General features: G+C 45.0%; 6 protein-coding genes across 6 annotated transcripts in view; 5 read left to right on the forward strand and 1 right to left on the reverse strand.

Moving 5' to 3' along the window:
• Positions 1-2,353: 2,353 nt before the first annotated feature.
• CND00870 (hypothetical protein) lies at positions 2,354-4,334 on the forward strand (the record flags this gene model as incomplete). The annotated part of the gene is made up of 7 exons (XM_570328.1): positions 2,354-2,663; positions 2,720-2,817; positions 2,905-3,174; positions 3,248-3,429; positions 3,533-3,769; positions 3,861-4,052; positions 4,126-4,334. The coding sequence occupies 7 exons, from the start codon at positions 2,354-2,356 to the stop codon at positions 4,304-4,306; spliced, it is 1,470 nt and encodes a 489-aa protein (XP_570328.1). The 3' UTR covers positions 4,307-4,334.
• Positions 4,335-4,509: 175 nt separating this feature from the next.
• Positions 4,510-5,154, forward strand: CND00880 (hypothetical protein). The gene is made up of 4 exons (XM_570682.1): positions 4,510-4,563; positions 4,617-4,748; positions 4,813-4,952; positions 5,019-5,154. Exons 2-4 carry the CDS (start codon positions 4,731-4,733, stop codon positions 5,116-5,118), a joined length of 258 nt encoding a protein of 85 aa, XP_570682.1. The 5' UTR covers positions 4,510-4,563; positions 4,617-4,730; the 3' UTR covers positions 5,119-5,154.
• Positions 5,155-6,603: 1,449 nt separating this feature from the next.
• On the reverse strand, positions 6,604-11,276 carry CND00900 (pre-mRNA splicing factor, putative). The gene is made up of 16 exons (XM_570324.2): positions 10,945-11,276; positions 10,244-10,895; positions 10,034-10,190; positions 9,786-9,984; positions 9,577-9,737; positions 9,196-9,523; positions 8,899-9,141; positions 8,727-8,850; positions 8,150-8,673; positions 7,595-8,104; positions 7,430-7,532; positions 7,332-7,370; positions 7,206-7,280; positions 7,029-7,148; positions 6,817-6,977; positions 6,604-6,763 (listed from the first exon to the last, which is right to left on the reverse strand). The coding sequence occupies exons 1-16, from the start codon at positions 11,065-11,067 to the stop codon at positions 6,713-6,715; spliced, it is 3,570 nt and encodes a 1,189-aa protein (XP_570324.1). The 5' UTR covers positions 11,068-11,276; the 3' UTR covers positions 6,604-6,712.
• A 175-nt stretch (positions 11,277-11,451) lies between these two features.
• On the forward strand, positions 11,452-13,336 carry CND00910 (expressed protein). The gene is made up of 10 exons (XM_570322.2): positions 11,452-11,473; positions 11,557-11,795; positions 11,894-11,915; positions 11,980-12,114; positions 12,179-12,285; positions 12,348-12,467; positions 12,529-12,602; positions 12,664-12,777; positions 12,827-12,885; positions 12,936-13,336. Exons 2-10 carry the CDS (start codon positions 11,649-11,651, stop codon positions 13,100-13,102), a joined length of 945 nt encoding a protein of 314 aa, XP_570322.1. The 5' UTR covers positions 11,452-11,473; positions 11,557-11,648; the 3' UTR covers positions 13,103-13,336.
• Positions 13,337-13,794: 458 nt separating this feature from the next.
• Positions 13,795-14,633, forward strand: CND00920 (mitochondrion protein, putative). The gene is made up of 3 exons (XM_024656953.1): positions 13,795-13,900; positions 13,992-14,363; positions 14,432-14,633. Exon 2 carries the CDS (start codon positions 13,996-13,998, stop codon positions 14,359-14,361), a length of 366 nt encoding a protein of 121 aa, XP_024512693.1. The 5' UTR covers positions 13,795-13,900; positions 13,992-13,995; the 3' UTR covers positions 14,362-14,363; positions 14,432-14,633.
• Positions 14,634-14,640: 7 nt separating this feature from the next.
• Positions 14,641-15,112, forward strand: part of CND00930 (hypothetical protein) — a 1,867-nt gene continuing 1,395 nt past the window's right edge. The window contains exon 1 of the mRNA XM_024656954.1: positions 14,641-15,112. This exon is cut by the window's right edge and continues 93 nt beyond it. Within this exon, the coding sequence (XP_024512691.1) occupies positions 14,743-15,112 (370 nt within the window). The 5' untranslated portion in view covers positions 14,641-14,742.

The following is a 15,112-nucleotide window of genomic DNA, read 5'->3' on the forward strand; positions in this document are numbered from 1 at the left end:
GAAACGCTTGCGCTCTGCCTTGTCGTTGCAATGGCCTTACCAATGTTTGCGAAATTTTCTTTTTTCATCAGGCAGCTGGGGCATTGGGTACTGCAGGAAGGGTATCCACTCATGTAGGATCTACAAGTGAATTGTTATCATTGTCGAAGTTGGGAATGCACAAAGAAACTCACTTTTCCTGAAGGTCTGCAGAGTATAAGATTATTTTTGGGAATACTCGCCTTGTTACTCCATCCCCGCACTTCAATATTATCCCTTCCTCACAAGCAGCCTTGAAACTAGGTTCTAACAATTGTTTGTGCCATGCCTTCTGCAAAATTTCTCGTTGAAGGAACGCTTTCACCGCCTCTGGCATAGCATGTTTTAGCTGAGATTTTTTTTTGCATACTTAGAATTTTTATTCATTTGCTTGTCTAGCCGCTGCTTCTCGGCAATCCAGAAGTGAATTGATTCTTTAGGCAACTGTAAATCAATATCAGCACATGAGATGGGAGAATTTTATACCTGAATATACTTACTTTAGGGAGCATCATGAGTTCGTGCTGACATTGTCGACCTAATCGCGCACGATCTGCTCGAGAGTGGTTGGCAAGGGAGACATATACTGGCCACAAAGTATTGTTACCGGAGCTCGATAGCTGAGTTGAATCAGAATATAACATGATTCCGAGAGGCGCATAAGGCATATCTTTGGGATCAGCGGGGTTTCGTTCTCGGCGTTGGATCGATTGAGCCATTTCAACCATAGCAGGTGAATCGAATACTTCACTGAACACCCGAATAGGTGTCGGCCGAGCAGGGTCTTGATAAAATTGTTCAAAAGGTTGCCATTCGATTTCAGGACCGCTACGACCTTCGCACATATCTGTTATGACGTCTATGAGACATCGCATGGGAATGCCTTCCACTGTATATGTCGGCGCATGTTGCTCAGAAGCAAAACAATGGCCTGGAAATGGTAAGCGAAGATCGATGCTTTCTTTTTTGAAACCATTCATGTCATCATCAAGATCCTTGAGAGCTCTTCGCATGTTGAAATTATGCAAGTCTGAAATATTGAAACCGGGATGGAGGAGGACTTCTTTCACTAATTTTTCGACGTTTTGAATTGAAAGACCTCGAGTGTGAAGTAAAACCCAATCCAGCAGAAGTGTTTGGGACAGATTGCATAAAGGACCAAAGCTAAGTGCCACTAGATGTCAGTCATGATTTACAGCTCTGCTTTGGCCCGTTGATACACAGTGGCAACTTGGTTTTCTTTACCTTGTAAGACTTCCCTGTGAACCTCCTTCCTGGGCGTCGATGCCTGTAGCAGACATATCCTCGTCATGATCCCCATTTTGAGCTACGCCATAGCTCCGCCCATTGCCATGTTGGTCAGTAATTACCTCTTCGTTTCCTCCCAAAAGCCCTGGCGTTTTACGGAACAAACCAAACCTATTGACCGGCCTGATAACATATGGTATGCAATTTGAGTCGGGGTGTGCCATTTCGACCGTGGCATCAGAATTCTCAATCTCATCGCCAGTGCGACTGTAGCGGCTTTTGCCCCCTGGAATATAATCTTCAAAACCTTTCAGGTTTTTTCGTCGTCTTCCAAATGAAGATGGTGCTAGCACATTTGTACGCTTGGAGATGTTGGATAGGGGAGAGGATCCTTGCTGCATTGACCAAGGCTTGTTACCTTCAATCCGATGTGACTGAAGTGATGATATATGGCTCACACTATGATCCTCTGCTTCTGTAAGGGTAACATATCCTTTCCACCTGCGTCGAGTCTGTTTTTGTTTTTGTTTTTCATTATCTTTCAATAATAAGGCAAGCCTTTCCCTGTACCCATTGTTTCCATTCTGGGAAGAAGCCCCAAGGGCGCACATTTCTTTATCATGTCATTGTCCAGTCTTGAATTTGACTTTGCAAGACGGACAAGTATGTGGACGATAAAACTTTGATAGATTGGGTGTTCTCATGTCGAGAAATGTGGTTCATTTCTATAGAGTACCAAGTCAAGAAATTCGATTAAGGGATCTGACTTATATCACAATCCACACCAGATAAAATGGACTTAAGGCGAGGATATCAATATCTTAATGATCGTTAATGCGGCTAGAAATTTCGGTTGACAGCAGTTCTTCGCCGGCCCTCTTCAGGCGGGTGTACCAGCTATTAGCGCTATTACGTATGACTTCAGCTGTATGGAGATCCGTTCCATCGAGGACTTTTTAAGTTAAGATCTGAAGATGGCGCGTACACCAAGACGTGTGTTCTTTTGTTTGTCCCAAACAATGAAGGGGTTCTTTTGTTTTGTTTCCTTGTTTCTCTTTCTCTTTCCTATCTCCAGCAAGTCACAGCAATGCCTCCAAGAAGATATCCTTTGAATACCTCTGCCTCCAAGAACTCGCAGGCGGCATTAACCCAGCGTAGCCTTATTGATCCGCACCTCGAGCCTCAGGAAGGTAACCAGTCACAAACACATATCAGCAGCAAGTATTCAAAGACCCTACAATCAAGAACACATGCCAAAAAATCTCTTCAACAGGCCAGCAGCGCTAGACCACGTGGCGCAGGCGAAGCCGTTGGGCATGACAAATGCTTCGGAGATGAAGACTCCGATTCCTTGGATGGGATTGGCGAGGAATCAGGCACAGATGCAGAGGAGCAAGGTAGAGTCACTCATCTTTGGTTATTAATCGTCGAATAGCTGAATGGAATTTTTCAGAACTGAATGGGATAGAATCGGATGATTTAGAATCAGCAGACGATGCTGAGTCGCAGCGCCCTCATAAAGCCCTCAAGGCCAATCATCGACTATCAGTTGTGAGTTACTTATACATACTTCAATTATTAAAATTATCTTGTAATTAATAAACGATCGCTGCTACCGGAAAAATTATAAATATATAGTTCCCCCAGATAAGAACAACGGCAGAAGTGATTAATAATAATGGTCGCCATTCACCGAGGGATGGCCGGCGGCCAGGCGACCGCTTGAACCGCCCGGTCACGGTTGTGAGGCGAAACGGTGTACAATGTCCTTCAAACCCGACTGCAGAAAGAGCCAGCAACGCTTCTCAACAAACCTCCCAAGAAACCCATAGTACCGGTAGCAGGGGCATATCAAGAGGCAATTCATCCAGCGCCTCAGCTGTTCCTATCCATGATTCCACTAATACAGTGAGTCATTTTGGCCATGCAGTGTTTCTCATCATATCTTTGTCGATGCTCAACGTGTTGGTTTATTGTTTAGCCTCTTCAAAATATGGAACAGACATCCTCCAGGGAAATTGGACAACCCAGCCAAATCACTAGGGATTCGGTTACAGACAGGTCACGATTTTCTCCCTGGCCAACAACTCACATATGCAAAGATCTCCCAGAGTCTCCTATCGACACCAATATTGAGGAAATATACAGCATCCTGAAGGCCAAGTAAGTCCCATTTATGTCAAGTAAAATAAACAATTCAAAGATGAGTTGACGCTGATGTGATCCAATTGCGGAATGGCTGTCATTACTACCCCACTACTTGCAGACAAGAGTACAAGAGTCCCTTCAAGACTGTTCTTGACCGTTGTTGCAGACTTGTTGCTCGTTACTATTCAATCCACACATCCTCATATACTGGAGGGATATTGTGTTCCCTTAGGTACAAACACTACCTTAACTCATCCATCCTAGAAATGGAAGAGGGAGAAATTTCCCCTGATATATGGTTTACAAACACCACAGGTGATGATATTCTTGAGAAGTATGCGCAATTCTTGGACATGTAAGTGAGATGTCCTATGAGGAACACCTGACCCTTTTTATGGAGCTTCAATAGCAGAACTGCAATTTACTGACAGTGGCATATATTACAGCGAGCCTGCCATGTTGATGATGTATTACAACGACGCTCTCAGCCTAGCTGCCCAAGTCCTTGCTCCTCTTCGAGCGCTTCCAAGATTGTGTTGGCTAATCATGAGCCTACTGATGAAGTCGAAGGCATTTTACCTGCCTCTGCTCGGAACAAAACTGATGATAACACTGTCTATGGCACCGTGGCTCGCTATGTGAGTTTCATATCCTTTTATGCTAAAAGAAAGTATACCATGTTCATGTTGATTTAATGGGACGCTACCCAAGATCCACCACCATGCCATTGACGCCAAGCATATGTATATATCGAACATACGGCAGAGCTTCTCACAGATCCTCTCATCAGCCAACTTACATGATGAAGAAAATGTGGTTCTTCGACTCGACCATCATAGCTATGACAAGGAAGCGCATGGTGGCTTCAAAACTGAGGTCCCCGCTAGCCTAAACGTCCCTTTGAATGAACGCAATTTGTTTATCGCGGATAAGGCGAGGTGTGTTGATTTGGCTTCTATGGCTTATTTGCAAGCTTAGTGTTATCCATACAGCTTCATGGCATCAAAGTTGGATGAGCAAGATGGCCCGTCGTCCGACATTGATATGTCGGATCTACCTGGTTGCCTACCTTCGTTCTTGTTTTCATGGCCTCCTCAAGATGACGGCAACTATCGAGTTTCATTTCTCAGAAGTGAGCTCGTAGCCTGAGTGAGTGTCTAATTTCCATTACAGTCTGATACTGATTGCTACAATGGTAATAGGTCCTGCAAGTCCTCAATTTGGGTCCGGCCTCCCTTAAAAAAGGGAACAGCCATTATGGGGCCCCCACCACTGCCCAAAGATCGAAGGCCACTGCGTCTTCGATCTCCACCATTATGTACGCGGCCTCACTCGTGAGTGGGATAACGAAAATTTCACCAAGAGACTTCCACTAACCGGTTTCAACTCGCCGCTCAGGTACATTTTGTTCTCTCTGTGGCTCCGAAAATCGACAATGTCGATATAGCCATACATGATACAATCTATCATTCTGGCATTTTCTTTTTTCGAAGTCTGGAGGAAGTCGAACAGCAGGCCATCATAGACTTCTATGATGGGTAAGTCTACAGGTCCATGGCCTTCCTGTCTGCTTGTTTTCTCTCACTGACTTGGATGGATACCAGCCATGCTCGAGACGACCGGGGAGAAGGGGATGGGAGGATTAGCAGCATGTGGCAGGATTTGTGGAGGTGGAGGAGGTCGCAGCAGAGGAGGGGGGAGTGATGGTGGGCTGGGGGATGAAATATGTATTAATATAACCAATGTATAAATAATGCCTGCTACGAAGATGGCTTTGCTCGACATTCAAAAGTTCTCCTAGCCTGCAGTGCACCATTGAAAAGCCAGCAGATGGTTGTTGAAATAGTGACAAGGCTACGGTAATCTAAATCAAGGTACTGCAATCCCAGTCAAGCCTAGTCACTGGTTGGGAAAGAACCCCAGGCTAGAGTGGGATTGATGGAACGTTATGTATACATATACAGGTAGAATAAAAGCTTGGAATGGAATTGATGGCAGTTTATGTATGCATTTGAAGGTGGCATAAGTCCTTTTAGGGTACTTATGAAAAGTGCTCGACAGGCTTGGAGCTGAGTTTTGGTCAGGTGTCGAAACACCTTACAAGGTCAATTCAAAGGTCATTCCCAGGTCCCCCCAAGGTGGCCCACGGCCCAGTAAATTAGTGCGCAGAATTTTCAGGCGTTGGAAACTTTTAATTTAATATTCACGCAGTTTGTAAACGCCATGTCTGGTCGAGGGGCAAATTCGGCGGCCCCCGCAGACATTCACAGACCCTCGAACAGTTTTCAAGGTCTTCCGCGGCTCATCTTAAGGTTACACAGATTCGGCTGATGCTGCGGAGAGGCTGAGTTCGGGTGTTGGCCGCATGTGAGAGATGAAAGCAAAAAAATAAAAAATAAAAAAATGGAAAATAAAACCAGCATGTGTTCACAACCAAATGAAACTGACTGTGCAGGCTCTGTCAGCTTGCTGGGAGCCTTACAGGTCATAGTTGCAGGCTCATGACAAATGATGAGACTGGTGTGAACAGTTGAGCACAGGTCTAGTTTGATGACATTTCAGACAACAAATGACAAGATAGGGACCAATGAATTGAGTCTCATGTTTGGGAGATTAATGTTCAAGTGGAAGGTTTTTGGTGCTAAGAAAGATCTGGTCACTCATAGTGAGTGAAGGGGAAGTAGATGATGGTTGTTAGGCTGCATTGCAAATTGTCTATTAGCCTGCCTCATGCACTCTCTGTTATCCCCTATGCCTCTCAAATGCTTGTAATTGACATGATTCTCTCTGGCAGCTTCCAGCCTGCCCTTAATTGTTGTGAAATCAGAAATGGACATTACAATCATACAGTGCTTCAAAGGGTGATAACCTTGTTGTTCGGCTGTGTAAGTTGTGGTAAGTGAACCCAGCGCATGGTAGGAGCTGGCTCCAATCATCCATGTTGTATGATGTTAAAGGCTCAGATATTGCCCAAATTGTTGGTTCACTTGTTCAGTCCAACTGTGGCTCTGTGGATGATAAGGTGGTGAATAGACTGTTGACATTCCTACAAGCTTAGCAAACTCTTCACCATTCAGATCTAGAAGATGGAGCCTCAGTCTGATACTACCTTGTCTGTCACCCCATGTTTTTGAGAAATGAGATTAACAAATAGCTGCACCAGAGCCATTGGAAGGCAAAAAAATTTCAATGGCATTTTGGCAATGCATCTTTTGTTTACTAATTTGGAACCCTTGGATCCAGAAAGCTAAAGAGAAATGATGTAATTGTATTTTTGAAATATGATAGGGAATATGGATCAACCAAAAGTCTGTGAAGAGCGAGCTGCTTTCTTCTGCTTGCTGAGACGCTGCAGGTTTTTACATCAGCTCATGTTGGATCACCAGTCCAGAACATACATACCCAGTCATCTTTATCTGCAGCAAAACGATCAAACAGAGGCTCAATCTTCTCAGATGCCTTACGCTTGCTAATCTTGTTTTGATCAGCAATACGGAAGAATGTTGGTGCCACTTCAGAAAGCCATTTTGGTTCAATAACAGTGACCTGGTGCATGTATTCCTCTGTGAAACTGATGAGCATTTATTGAAATACCTTAGTACAGTTAGACTTACTGGCAGTAAGAACCAGTTCATAATACACACACCATTCAGGGGGTCGCTGGAACAAGGCACTTGAGGGATGAATGCTGACAGGTGTACCCTCAACAAGTGTCTTATAACCTTCAGTGGGGTCTGGAACAGATCGTCAGCACATGAGAACAAACATCACCATGAAAAAGACAAGCTTACCCTTCTTGGCAGCATTTCTGAAGAATCCAGAGCAAATGGCCATCCGTACTCGGTTGTAATTGGTACCACATGACACTATAAAGAGTTGTAAACACATAAGAGGCTTTGATGGCGATAAGGACCTACCAAGATCGTGTTTATATCTATCCATAATTCCAATCAACTCTGATTAAAAAAATCAGCTTCATAACCAACAATAACATTGACAAAAATTTTACACCCACGTTTTCTTACATCTTGCGCTGTTTTCATGGCTCGTGTTTGAATAAAGTTTTCGAAGCACCATGGGTTACTGAATTTCGAGTTTTTCCATCCATTATAGACAGCCTAACAACTTTAATTCAGTACTACTCTCCATGCCTGATGTAATTAAATTATGGATCACTCACAAGTAATGTAAGAAGGTCACCTTCTGGCTGATGAAACTTAGCCTTTTTGGCGTCCGCTTGAGTCTGTTTGTCCTTGGGTCGATAGTATACTTGGCCCCCAGCTTGCAGCATAGCCACAATTGTCAAGGCTTCTTCAGAACATCCATAATCAACAGATTTGATAAGCATCTTGGATAAAGGAGGGTCTAGAGGAAAATCTGCCATTTTTCGACCAATCCTGGTCAACAGCCCTTCATCATCCAAGGCACCAAGAGCATAAAGTTGTTCTAAAGCTGTTAACATGGTTGCTGCTGGAGGAGGATCCATGAAATCGAAACTGATAAGATCGTTGATTCCCATTGCTTTCAGAGTGAGAATAGTAGATGCAAGATTGGTTCGTTGGATTTCAGGAATTGGGTTGGGTAACATTTCATTACGGTAGGCGACCTCTGTGTAGAGACGATAGCACTTGCCAGGGCCCGTGCGGCCGGCACGCCCAGCTCTTTGACGTGCTTGCGCTTGGGAGATCGGCTACACAACATTAGTTTGTTCATGACAACTGATATGAAGACCCACAGTGACTATCAAAGAATCCATACCAAGCTTTGGGTCATAAGCATTCTGCTTTGCAAAACCAGGATCAATGACATAGTATATGCCATCAATGGTGATACTGGTCTCTGCAATGTTGGTTGCGATGACCACCTTACGTGCACCAGGTGGGGCTGGCTCAAAGATGCGTGACTGCATCTCAGAGGGAAGTGCAGCATATACCGGTAAAATGAGAAGCTCTGGAACTTGAGGACCCAATGCCTTGACTCGCTCATATAGAACCTCACATGCTGTATCGATCTCCTCTTGACCTGTAAGGAAAAGAAGAACATCGCCTGCTGGTTCCATGAGATGGATTTGAAGGATGGTGATGAGAGAGGCCTCCAGGTAGTCGGGCTCAGGCTCCTTTGTATAAAGTGTCTCGACGGGGTATGTTCGGCCAGGAATGGTAAAGATTGGGCAACCCCAGAAGTAGGTCGCAAACTTGGCAGCATCCAGTGTGGCAGAAGTACATATTAGCTTAAGATCTGGGCGTCGTTTGCAAGCCTCTGTTAATAACAGTATTAGCATCATGGCGAGTAACATCAGGAGCTTAACCTACTTTTCAGGAGACCGAAGAGGACGTCAGTTGCGATTGTGCGCTCGTGCGCTTCATCAAGCATAATCACAGAGTATTTCGAGCAATCCGGATCAACCAGCAATTCACGAAGAAGCATACCATCGGTCTACATAGGAAGTTAGTCATAGTCAAAGTAAAAGCTGAAACGACTGACCATGTACTTGATCTTGGTCTCAGGACTGGTCATATCTTCAAAACGGATAGTGTAGCCGACTTCAGCCCCGAGTCGACAACCCACTTCCTCTGCAACACGCTTAGCGACAGAAACAGCAGCAACCTTTCGCGGCTGAGTGCATCCCAAACGCCCTTTTTCGAGGAATCCCTCTTCAGCGAGGTATTGCGCCATTTGAGTAGTCTTCCCAGACCCAGTGTCTCCAACTACAACAAGAATTTGATTCTACGAATGCACATGAGTATTCGATTGACTGAAAGTGAACAAGAAGGTACTCACATCTCGAATAGCGGCGACCAACTGCTCCCGTAATTTGTAGATGGGCAGACTGCGTCTTTGTTCTTGTATACTCATAGAAGTGATCTTGCCATACGACACAACTTTATTTGCAGCTTTCCAGGCAGGCATTTGAGCGGCCTTTTGGCCAAGCAGGTTCCCTTTGATGTCTGATGCAAACTGCCGCTCGTTTTGGTTAGCCATGGGATCAAGCCAAGGCTGGTTGATCTCTCTGGTCTCTGCGTCGGCCTGCTCATTCGCTTCCAAACGTTTGAGATCACGTCTTTCTTTCGCCAATGAAGCGCCTGCTAAAGCAGAACGGTTAAGTGAGCTAAAACGGTGATCAACAAAATTGTCGTGTATATCGAACAGAATGAACATTACCCGTCTGGTGCTTTGATGATTTTAACAGGAGAGAGTTCCAGGGTGACTTTGGTCTGGCCCGATAAGAACGCCGGTTCGACTTCATTAACTTCGACATCAATGTCTTCTTCAATCTCATGATTGGCGACGTTAGTGCTGAAGTCTTCATCAAGATCAGGGTACTGCAATCCCATCAGCCCATTATTCTCGCGTACAGTAGGAATACTCACATCTGCTGCAGATACGGCCCCACTGGCTATGAGCTGTTTAATCTCGAACCGCTCGGGACTTGATAATCTCTTTGCACTAGATCGCTGCCGCTCATCAACTGCTAAGAGGGGGGTGCTGTTACTTCCACTAGCTGCATAAGATGACATCCTTTGCTGCTGCACTGCGGCCTCTTCAGCAGTCTTGACAGTAAGATGTGGGCTTATAACTAAGTCAACAAAAAGCAGGTGCAGCATACACTTGCACTCACGAAAGATCATCACCAGTGTTCTGATCGACATCCTTCATACTTAGACCGATCTTAGGACTGACAGCCATAACTTTGACTTTGACTCGTTGACCCCGTTTAAGGAAGTCTCGGGGTGAGTTAACTCTTCCATTTGTAATATTCGATACATGGATTAAGCCTGAAAGTGTCAGTTCAAATCAAGCATGGGAAGGCACGATTGGGATAACTTACCTTCATTTGACCTTTGATTACCATCGATTTTTCTTTCTACGCCATCTAAAGTTACAAAAGCCCCAAAATCGGTGATATTCGCGATAGTGCCATTGTAGATCTTGTAGAGTACGGGCCTCTCATCAACCGTCGGACGCCCATGTCTAAAAGAATCTCTAAAGCTGCCTCCTTCATATCCGCCCCGTCGTCCTGACGACCCGTCATGACCACTGCTAGTGGCACTCCGCAATTTCTTCGCAGCAGGCTCCCCGTCCAAGAAATCCTCAGCCGCCGGTCTATTTCGGCGAGACGCGATCGACTCTAACTGGGCCATAGTATCACTGGTCGAAAGTGATTCCGGAAGGGTCTCGTGCGGTTCTTTTGCGGCCCTTTCGTCGACATATTTCTCGGCAGGCTTCCAATCTTGGTCAGGCATGGACAACCCGGGAAACTTTCTCGCCTGAAGTTGCTTCTGCTCCTCCATGACAGATTGCCCATCGTCAGACTTTCCTGACTGCTTCGAGGCTTTCATCTTGGCCGCTTTCCTCTTATACTTGGGGTGCATGGTAACGATCAGTCTGTCGAGATTCTTGACAAACCATTCGGGAAAGTCTGCGCCGATCTCATTGAGCTTCTTCTGGAACGCTTCAGTTGTTTTACTTTGTTCGTGAAGCTGTAATGAGTCAGAACCTCCACAGAGGAAAGAGAAAGGAGAGACCTACTGCTATCACAAATTCAGCTAGTTTTTTGTCTTGAAGCTTAGTGTGGTTGAAGAGCTCCTGGGACACCTTCGATACAAGCGAGAGAAGCTCGAGCTTATACAGCTCTTTATCAGTGGACATCATAAAAGCAGCTTCTGAAGTCGGAAAAGAATTATAGGAATCGGCGACTTTCGGTGGGTAGTCTAGGTGATAAGTAGAAATTGGGAGTGTCGTTGGCTGACCGATCAGCTTGAGCGCAAGCAATTGCGGGTTTTTAGGAATATCGTTTTGATAGTAGTATTGCTCGTCGTGACGGTTGCCGTTGCTGGCGAGTGGCGGCGACGGAGCAGGAACACGCAAGAAGCAGCAGCAGCAATAACGGCGGCGGCGGCGGCGGCGACGAAGAAAAGAAACAACAACAATAACACGTCACCTCTTTGTAAATCAGTACTGTTACGTAAAAAATCCACCCTACTCCTCTGACGTCATGCTCGTCATGCATATATACCTATAACGACTCTCTCCACCAAACACCAGCGAACGAATATGTGTAAGCTACTAAAAGCTACTTATATTATGTTGCATATAAAAGGCATTCATTGGTGAAGTTCCAGCCGCTAACATGCACACTAGGGGAAAGTTGAATCATTGAATTGAACAACGCCTTTGCTCTTCATTCTCACTAATACTCCCTCGACATACGCTAGCACCTCAAACTCTCGACCATGTCGTCTTCTCAGACACGCAAACGATCACAGCGACTGAAACTGCCGGGTGGAACAGCGACCGAGTCAGCCCGACGTCAGGTACAAGAAGTAGGGGCTATAGCCCAAGATGGTCTGAGTAGTGGGGCTTGGATCTATCCCCTTTTGGTGAGTCTTTGAATGGAAGAGGGTAGAGAAATATGAGATCTCAGTGCTGTTGATTCCTGGCATCATAAAGTCAAGTTGTTGATGAGTTTCATCTGTAGGGTATTTTGTATCTGTTTTCTCGTATGTGCAAAAACCGCTATTGGACTCATTCATAGACTTACTTTTGCTCGTTTGAAATTTGTAGACCCAACTTTGATCAGACCACTGCTCCCCATAATATTTAAAGGGATTTTGATGTCAGCGGGGGTGATCGCGGCTCTGTTCGCATTTGCTTATTTGCCCCAAGTGGCAATACTCGCGGTAATCTCTGGACCTCTAGGCAAGTATTGTCATCATTACAGGCACACTCAAAAGCAACCATTGACGAACGTTCATGCCTATAGCCTTTGCTTTAGCGATTCCCCTCATTTTGGGTGAAGCCTTTGTAGTGGTCATGTTCCTCACCAGAGGAATCTTAGTGGCTCAGGCTACCGTCGACATATTCGATGCGGTGAGGCTTTTCTGTTATGGATTGTTTTGACTGTAGCTAATTTGCTTATGTTGATCCATAAGGTTCTTTTACAAAAAGGACATTCTGTTTTAGTCGAAAATGGTAGACAAGTTACCAACAAGGGGGGAAAGGTCAAACAGTTGGGAACTTTGATGACAAAGCCTTTGTCCCGTTTCAATGTCGTAAGTTCACCATTATGATTAGCTGGCTACCATGGTATCTTTCTGACACTTGAGTCTTCAGGACAGCGTTGTTCGTTATCTTCTCACCTTGCCTTTGAACTTCATTCCCTTGATTGGAACTATCTTCTTTTTAGGGTAAGTCCCCTTAAACCTTATCTGCTTTCTCTTTTGTTGAAGCCTTCCTCATTTTCGGTAGCTATAATGGCTACAAGGCAGGGCCTGGCTTCCACGCACGTTACTTTCAGCTTAAAAACTTCGATAAGGATCGTCGTCAGGCCTTTATTAAGAAGAGGCGCGGTGCTTACCTCATGTCAGTTTCTCCCGTGTTAGGATAAATCATGTGTCTAACATTCTGTCAGGTTTGGTACCATGGCTATGGCGCTGAATTTAATTCCCATTGTGTCAATTGTGTTCTCTTGTGTGTATTAACATACTTCAAATGTCAGTTTGTTACTAACTCCTTAACAGTTACTACCGCTATAGGCGCCGCTCTGTGGGCGGCTGAACTAGAGAGCAAGGGTAAGACGCCAACAGCAGTTTCTCAGAGCGATGCGAACAATTCAACTGGCCAGCAAGAGGAAATAGAAGTGCAGCTTCCTGAGCGGGCCGTAAATGACCAGAAGAAAGAATTATAAGACGCGGAAGTATTGGTGAGGATATTAATTCAAGATGCAGTGTTATTATCTCGAAATACGTCTTTGTCCTTATGTCTCCACAGTGCTGGTGTCATTCGCTTTCTGGGGGAGCGATGAGCAGGCCTACACGCAGGCAGATTTCCTTTTCTTTCTTCTCAGAAACCAGATACTTTCTTATGCAAGTTGTGCTCTGTACTTACATTATTACACGTTATACCACCGACACTACTACTATGTATTGGCTGATGGAAACTGAAGAGTGTACGGCACCGACAACGGACACATTCGCTGATGTTTTTGCCTTGTCACATACATAACTAAGTAATTCCGAATTGCATTGATAAAACGTTGCATGTAAAATTTGCCTGCGTTGATGTCTCATTTGTGAACGTTTCATTTGTGATCAATCATATAATAGTACAAGTGCGTACGCAGTAGTGGTGCGTGATGGTAATACAATAACGGTGTCATCGCAGTCCCAGTGCCTCCTCGTTGTCACCATCTTTCATAGACGACCAACGCAATCGTCTTCAATCATCGTCGTCAACAACCACCACACACCGTGACAAACGTGATAAATGATGATGATGATGTGTGGCGGCTGCTGGTGGCGGAACACCCCGACTGTCATACAACAACTCGTACTACTGCCTGCAGTATATGTTAATTATACTCTTCTTCTTATACTACGAGTACTATTTACGTCGCCACACCTCTCGCTCGCTAACGTGGTTCAATCTCGTTTTTACTCTTTCTATCATCATCGCCAATTAGCTAAAACAGTGTCAGTGCAATAATGTGAGTACAGAGCTTTCTAAAACTGTCTTGTCTGTTGAACGCATAGAACATCCGGAATCCAAAAAAAAACTGATATGCTTTCATTTTTCAGCATCATGCCTCCAGCACCCACAGTTCAACAAATTCAGAGCCTCTATTCAGCCACTGTCAATGCGTCCCAGCGCTTCACTTCTTATAACTTTCATAAATACTTTCTTCGAAGAGCCGACGAAGTATTCAAACCCGTCCTTGCCTCATTAGCTCCACCCGCTGGTTCGGCACCTTCAGATCCTATAGACCCTTCCAGACTTGCTCAGTTTTACGAACAGCAAAAGACTCAACTTGAGATACTTGAGAGGGCTTCAGAAGTTAACAGGATGTATGAAGGACCGAAGTTGGTAGTGGAACATGCTCAGCCTATAACAAGTGGCGGAGGGGCTGGTATGGAAGCTAGTGCCGGTGGTGGCGGTCAACCTGAATGAGTGTGAGCTATTTGTCTGACAGCTGCCAAATTATTAAAGTGTTTAGAGGATCACTGATACACATAATCAGGTCTCACCAATAGTGTTCTTGTGTCATAAGGTTGTGATCGATTTAGGATATCGTCCTCCAGTATGATAAAGTACCTGTTCAAGTACAGTTGCCCCATTTAACAAAGACCCTACCATGGATCCTTTGTATGCGACTTTTCCTCGTATTACAATTATGTGTTTCGACCCTATGTAAAGTGAACGTGCGCTTCCTTTCATTAGTCCCGGTTAGTATCTTCTGGTCACATAATAGCTTCATGTCTACACAAGTCGGTTGCATCCTGTCCTACTGATTGCCATCGACACCCCACGGCTTTACCAATATGATCTAAGATGTCTCCTATCATGCGTTTATTTGGCAAGGCGCAGAAAGACCAAGAACGTGATAGGGCATGGACTGCACTTGCCGATGAAGAGGTAGGCGCTAAGCGGAAAGGCTCGAAAGAAAAGAGCAATCATCAATCTGCGGGAGCGCAAGCAAGCTATAGCTCTTCTAAGTTGCAACTTAAACCGGATGACGCCAACGATCTCGACACTCAACCGTTCGTGGCCACCATCCCAGAATTCTCCAAGGGAAAACTTTTACTCTGGCGATTAAGCATTATTTTGCCCTTCCTCACGGCCGGGTGCCTTCTGTACTTGTTGACATGCTCGACATCGTCTTGGAGAGCAAATTGGAGCTCCATCAAGATTGAATTGCCAA

This window comes from Cryptococcus neoformans (assembly GCF_000091045.1).
Source record: "Cryptococcus neoformans var. neoformans JEC21 chromosome 4 sequence".
Lineage (NCBI taxonomy): Eukaryota > Fungi > Basidiomycota > Tremellomycetes > Tremellales > Cryptococcaceae > Cryptococcus > Cryptococcus deneoformans.

What these genes read in the sequence shown, in the direction of transcription:
- CND00900 (XM_570324.2), bottom strand. Translation starts at nt 11,067, where the DNA reads ATGATGTCCACTGATAAAGAGCTGTATAAGCTCGAGCTTCTCTCGCTT. An exon ending in TGGTCGCCGCTATTCGAGAT is followed by an intron (nt 9,142 to 9,195) that starts GTGAGTACCTTC and finishes GTGCATTCGTAG; the next exon opens with AATCAAATTCTTGTTGTAGT. An exon ending in TGAACTGGTTCTTACTGCCA is followed by an intron (nt 6,978 to 7,028) that starts GTAAGTCTAACT and finishes TCAGTTTCACAG; the next exon opens with AGGAATACATGCACCAGGTC.
- CND00920 (XM_024656953.1), top strand. Translation starts at nt 13,996, where the DNA reads ATGCCTCCAGCACCCACAGTTCAACAAATTCAGAGCCTCTATTCAGCC.
- CND00880 (XM_570682.1), top strand. An exon ending in ATCATAGACTTCTATGATGG is followed by an intron (nt 4,953 to 5,018) that starts GTAAGTCTACAG and finishes GATGGATACCAG; the next exon opens with CCATGCTCGAGACGACCGGG.
- CND00910 (XM_570322.2), top strand. Translation starts at nt 11,649, where the DNA reads ATGTCGTCTTCTCAGACACGCAAACGATCACAGCGACTGAAACTGCCG. An exon ending in GGTAATCTCTGGACCTCTAG is followed by an intron (nt 12,115 to 12,178) that starts GCAAGTATTGTC and finishes TCATGCCTATAG; the next exon opens with CCTTTGCTTTAGCGATTCCC. An exon ending in CCGTCGACATATTCGATGCG is followed by an intron (nt 12,286 to 12,347) that starts GTGAGGCTTTTC and finishes TTGATCCATAAG; the next exon opens with GTTCTTTTACAAAAAGGACA.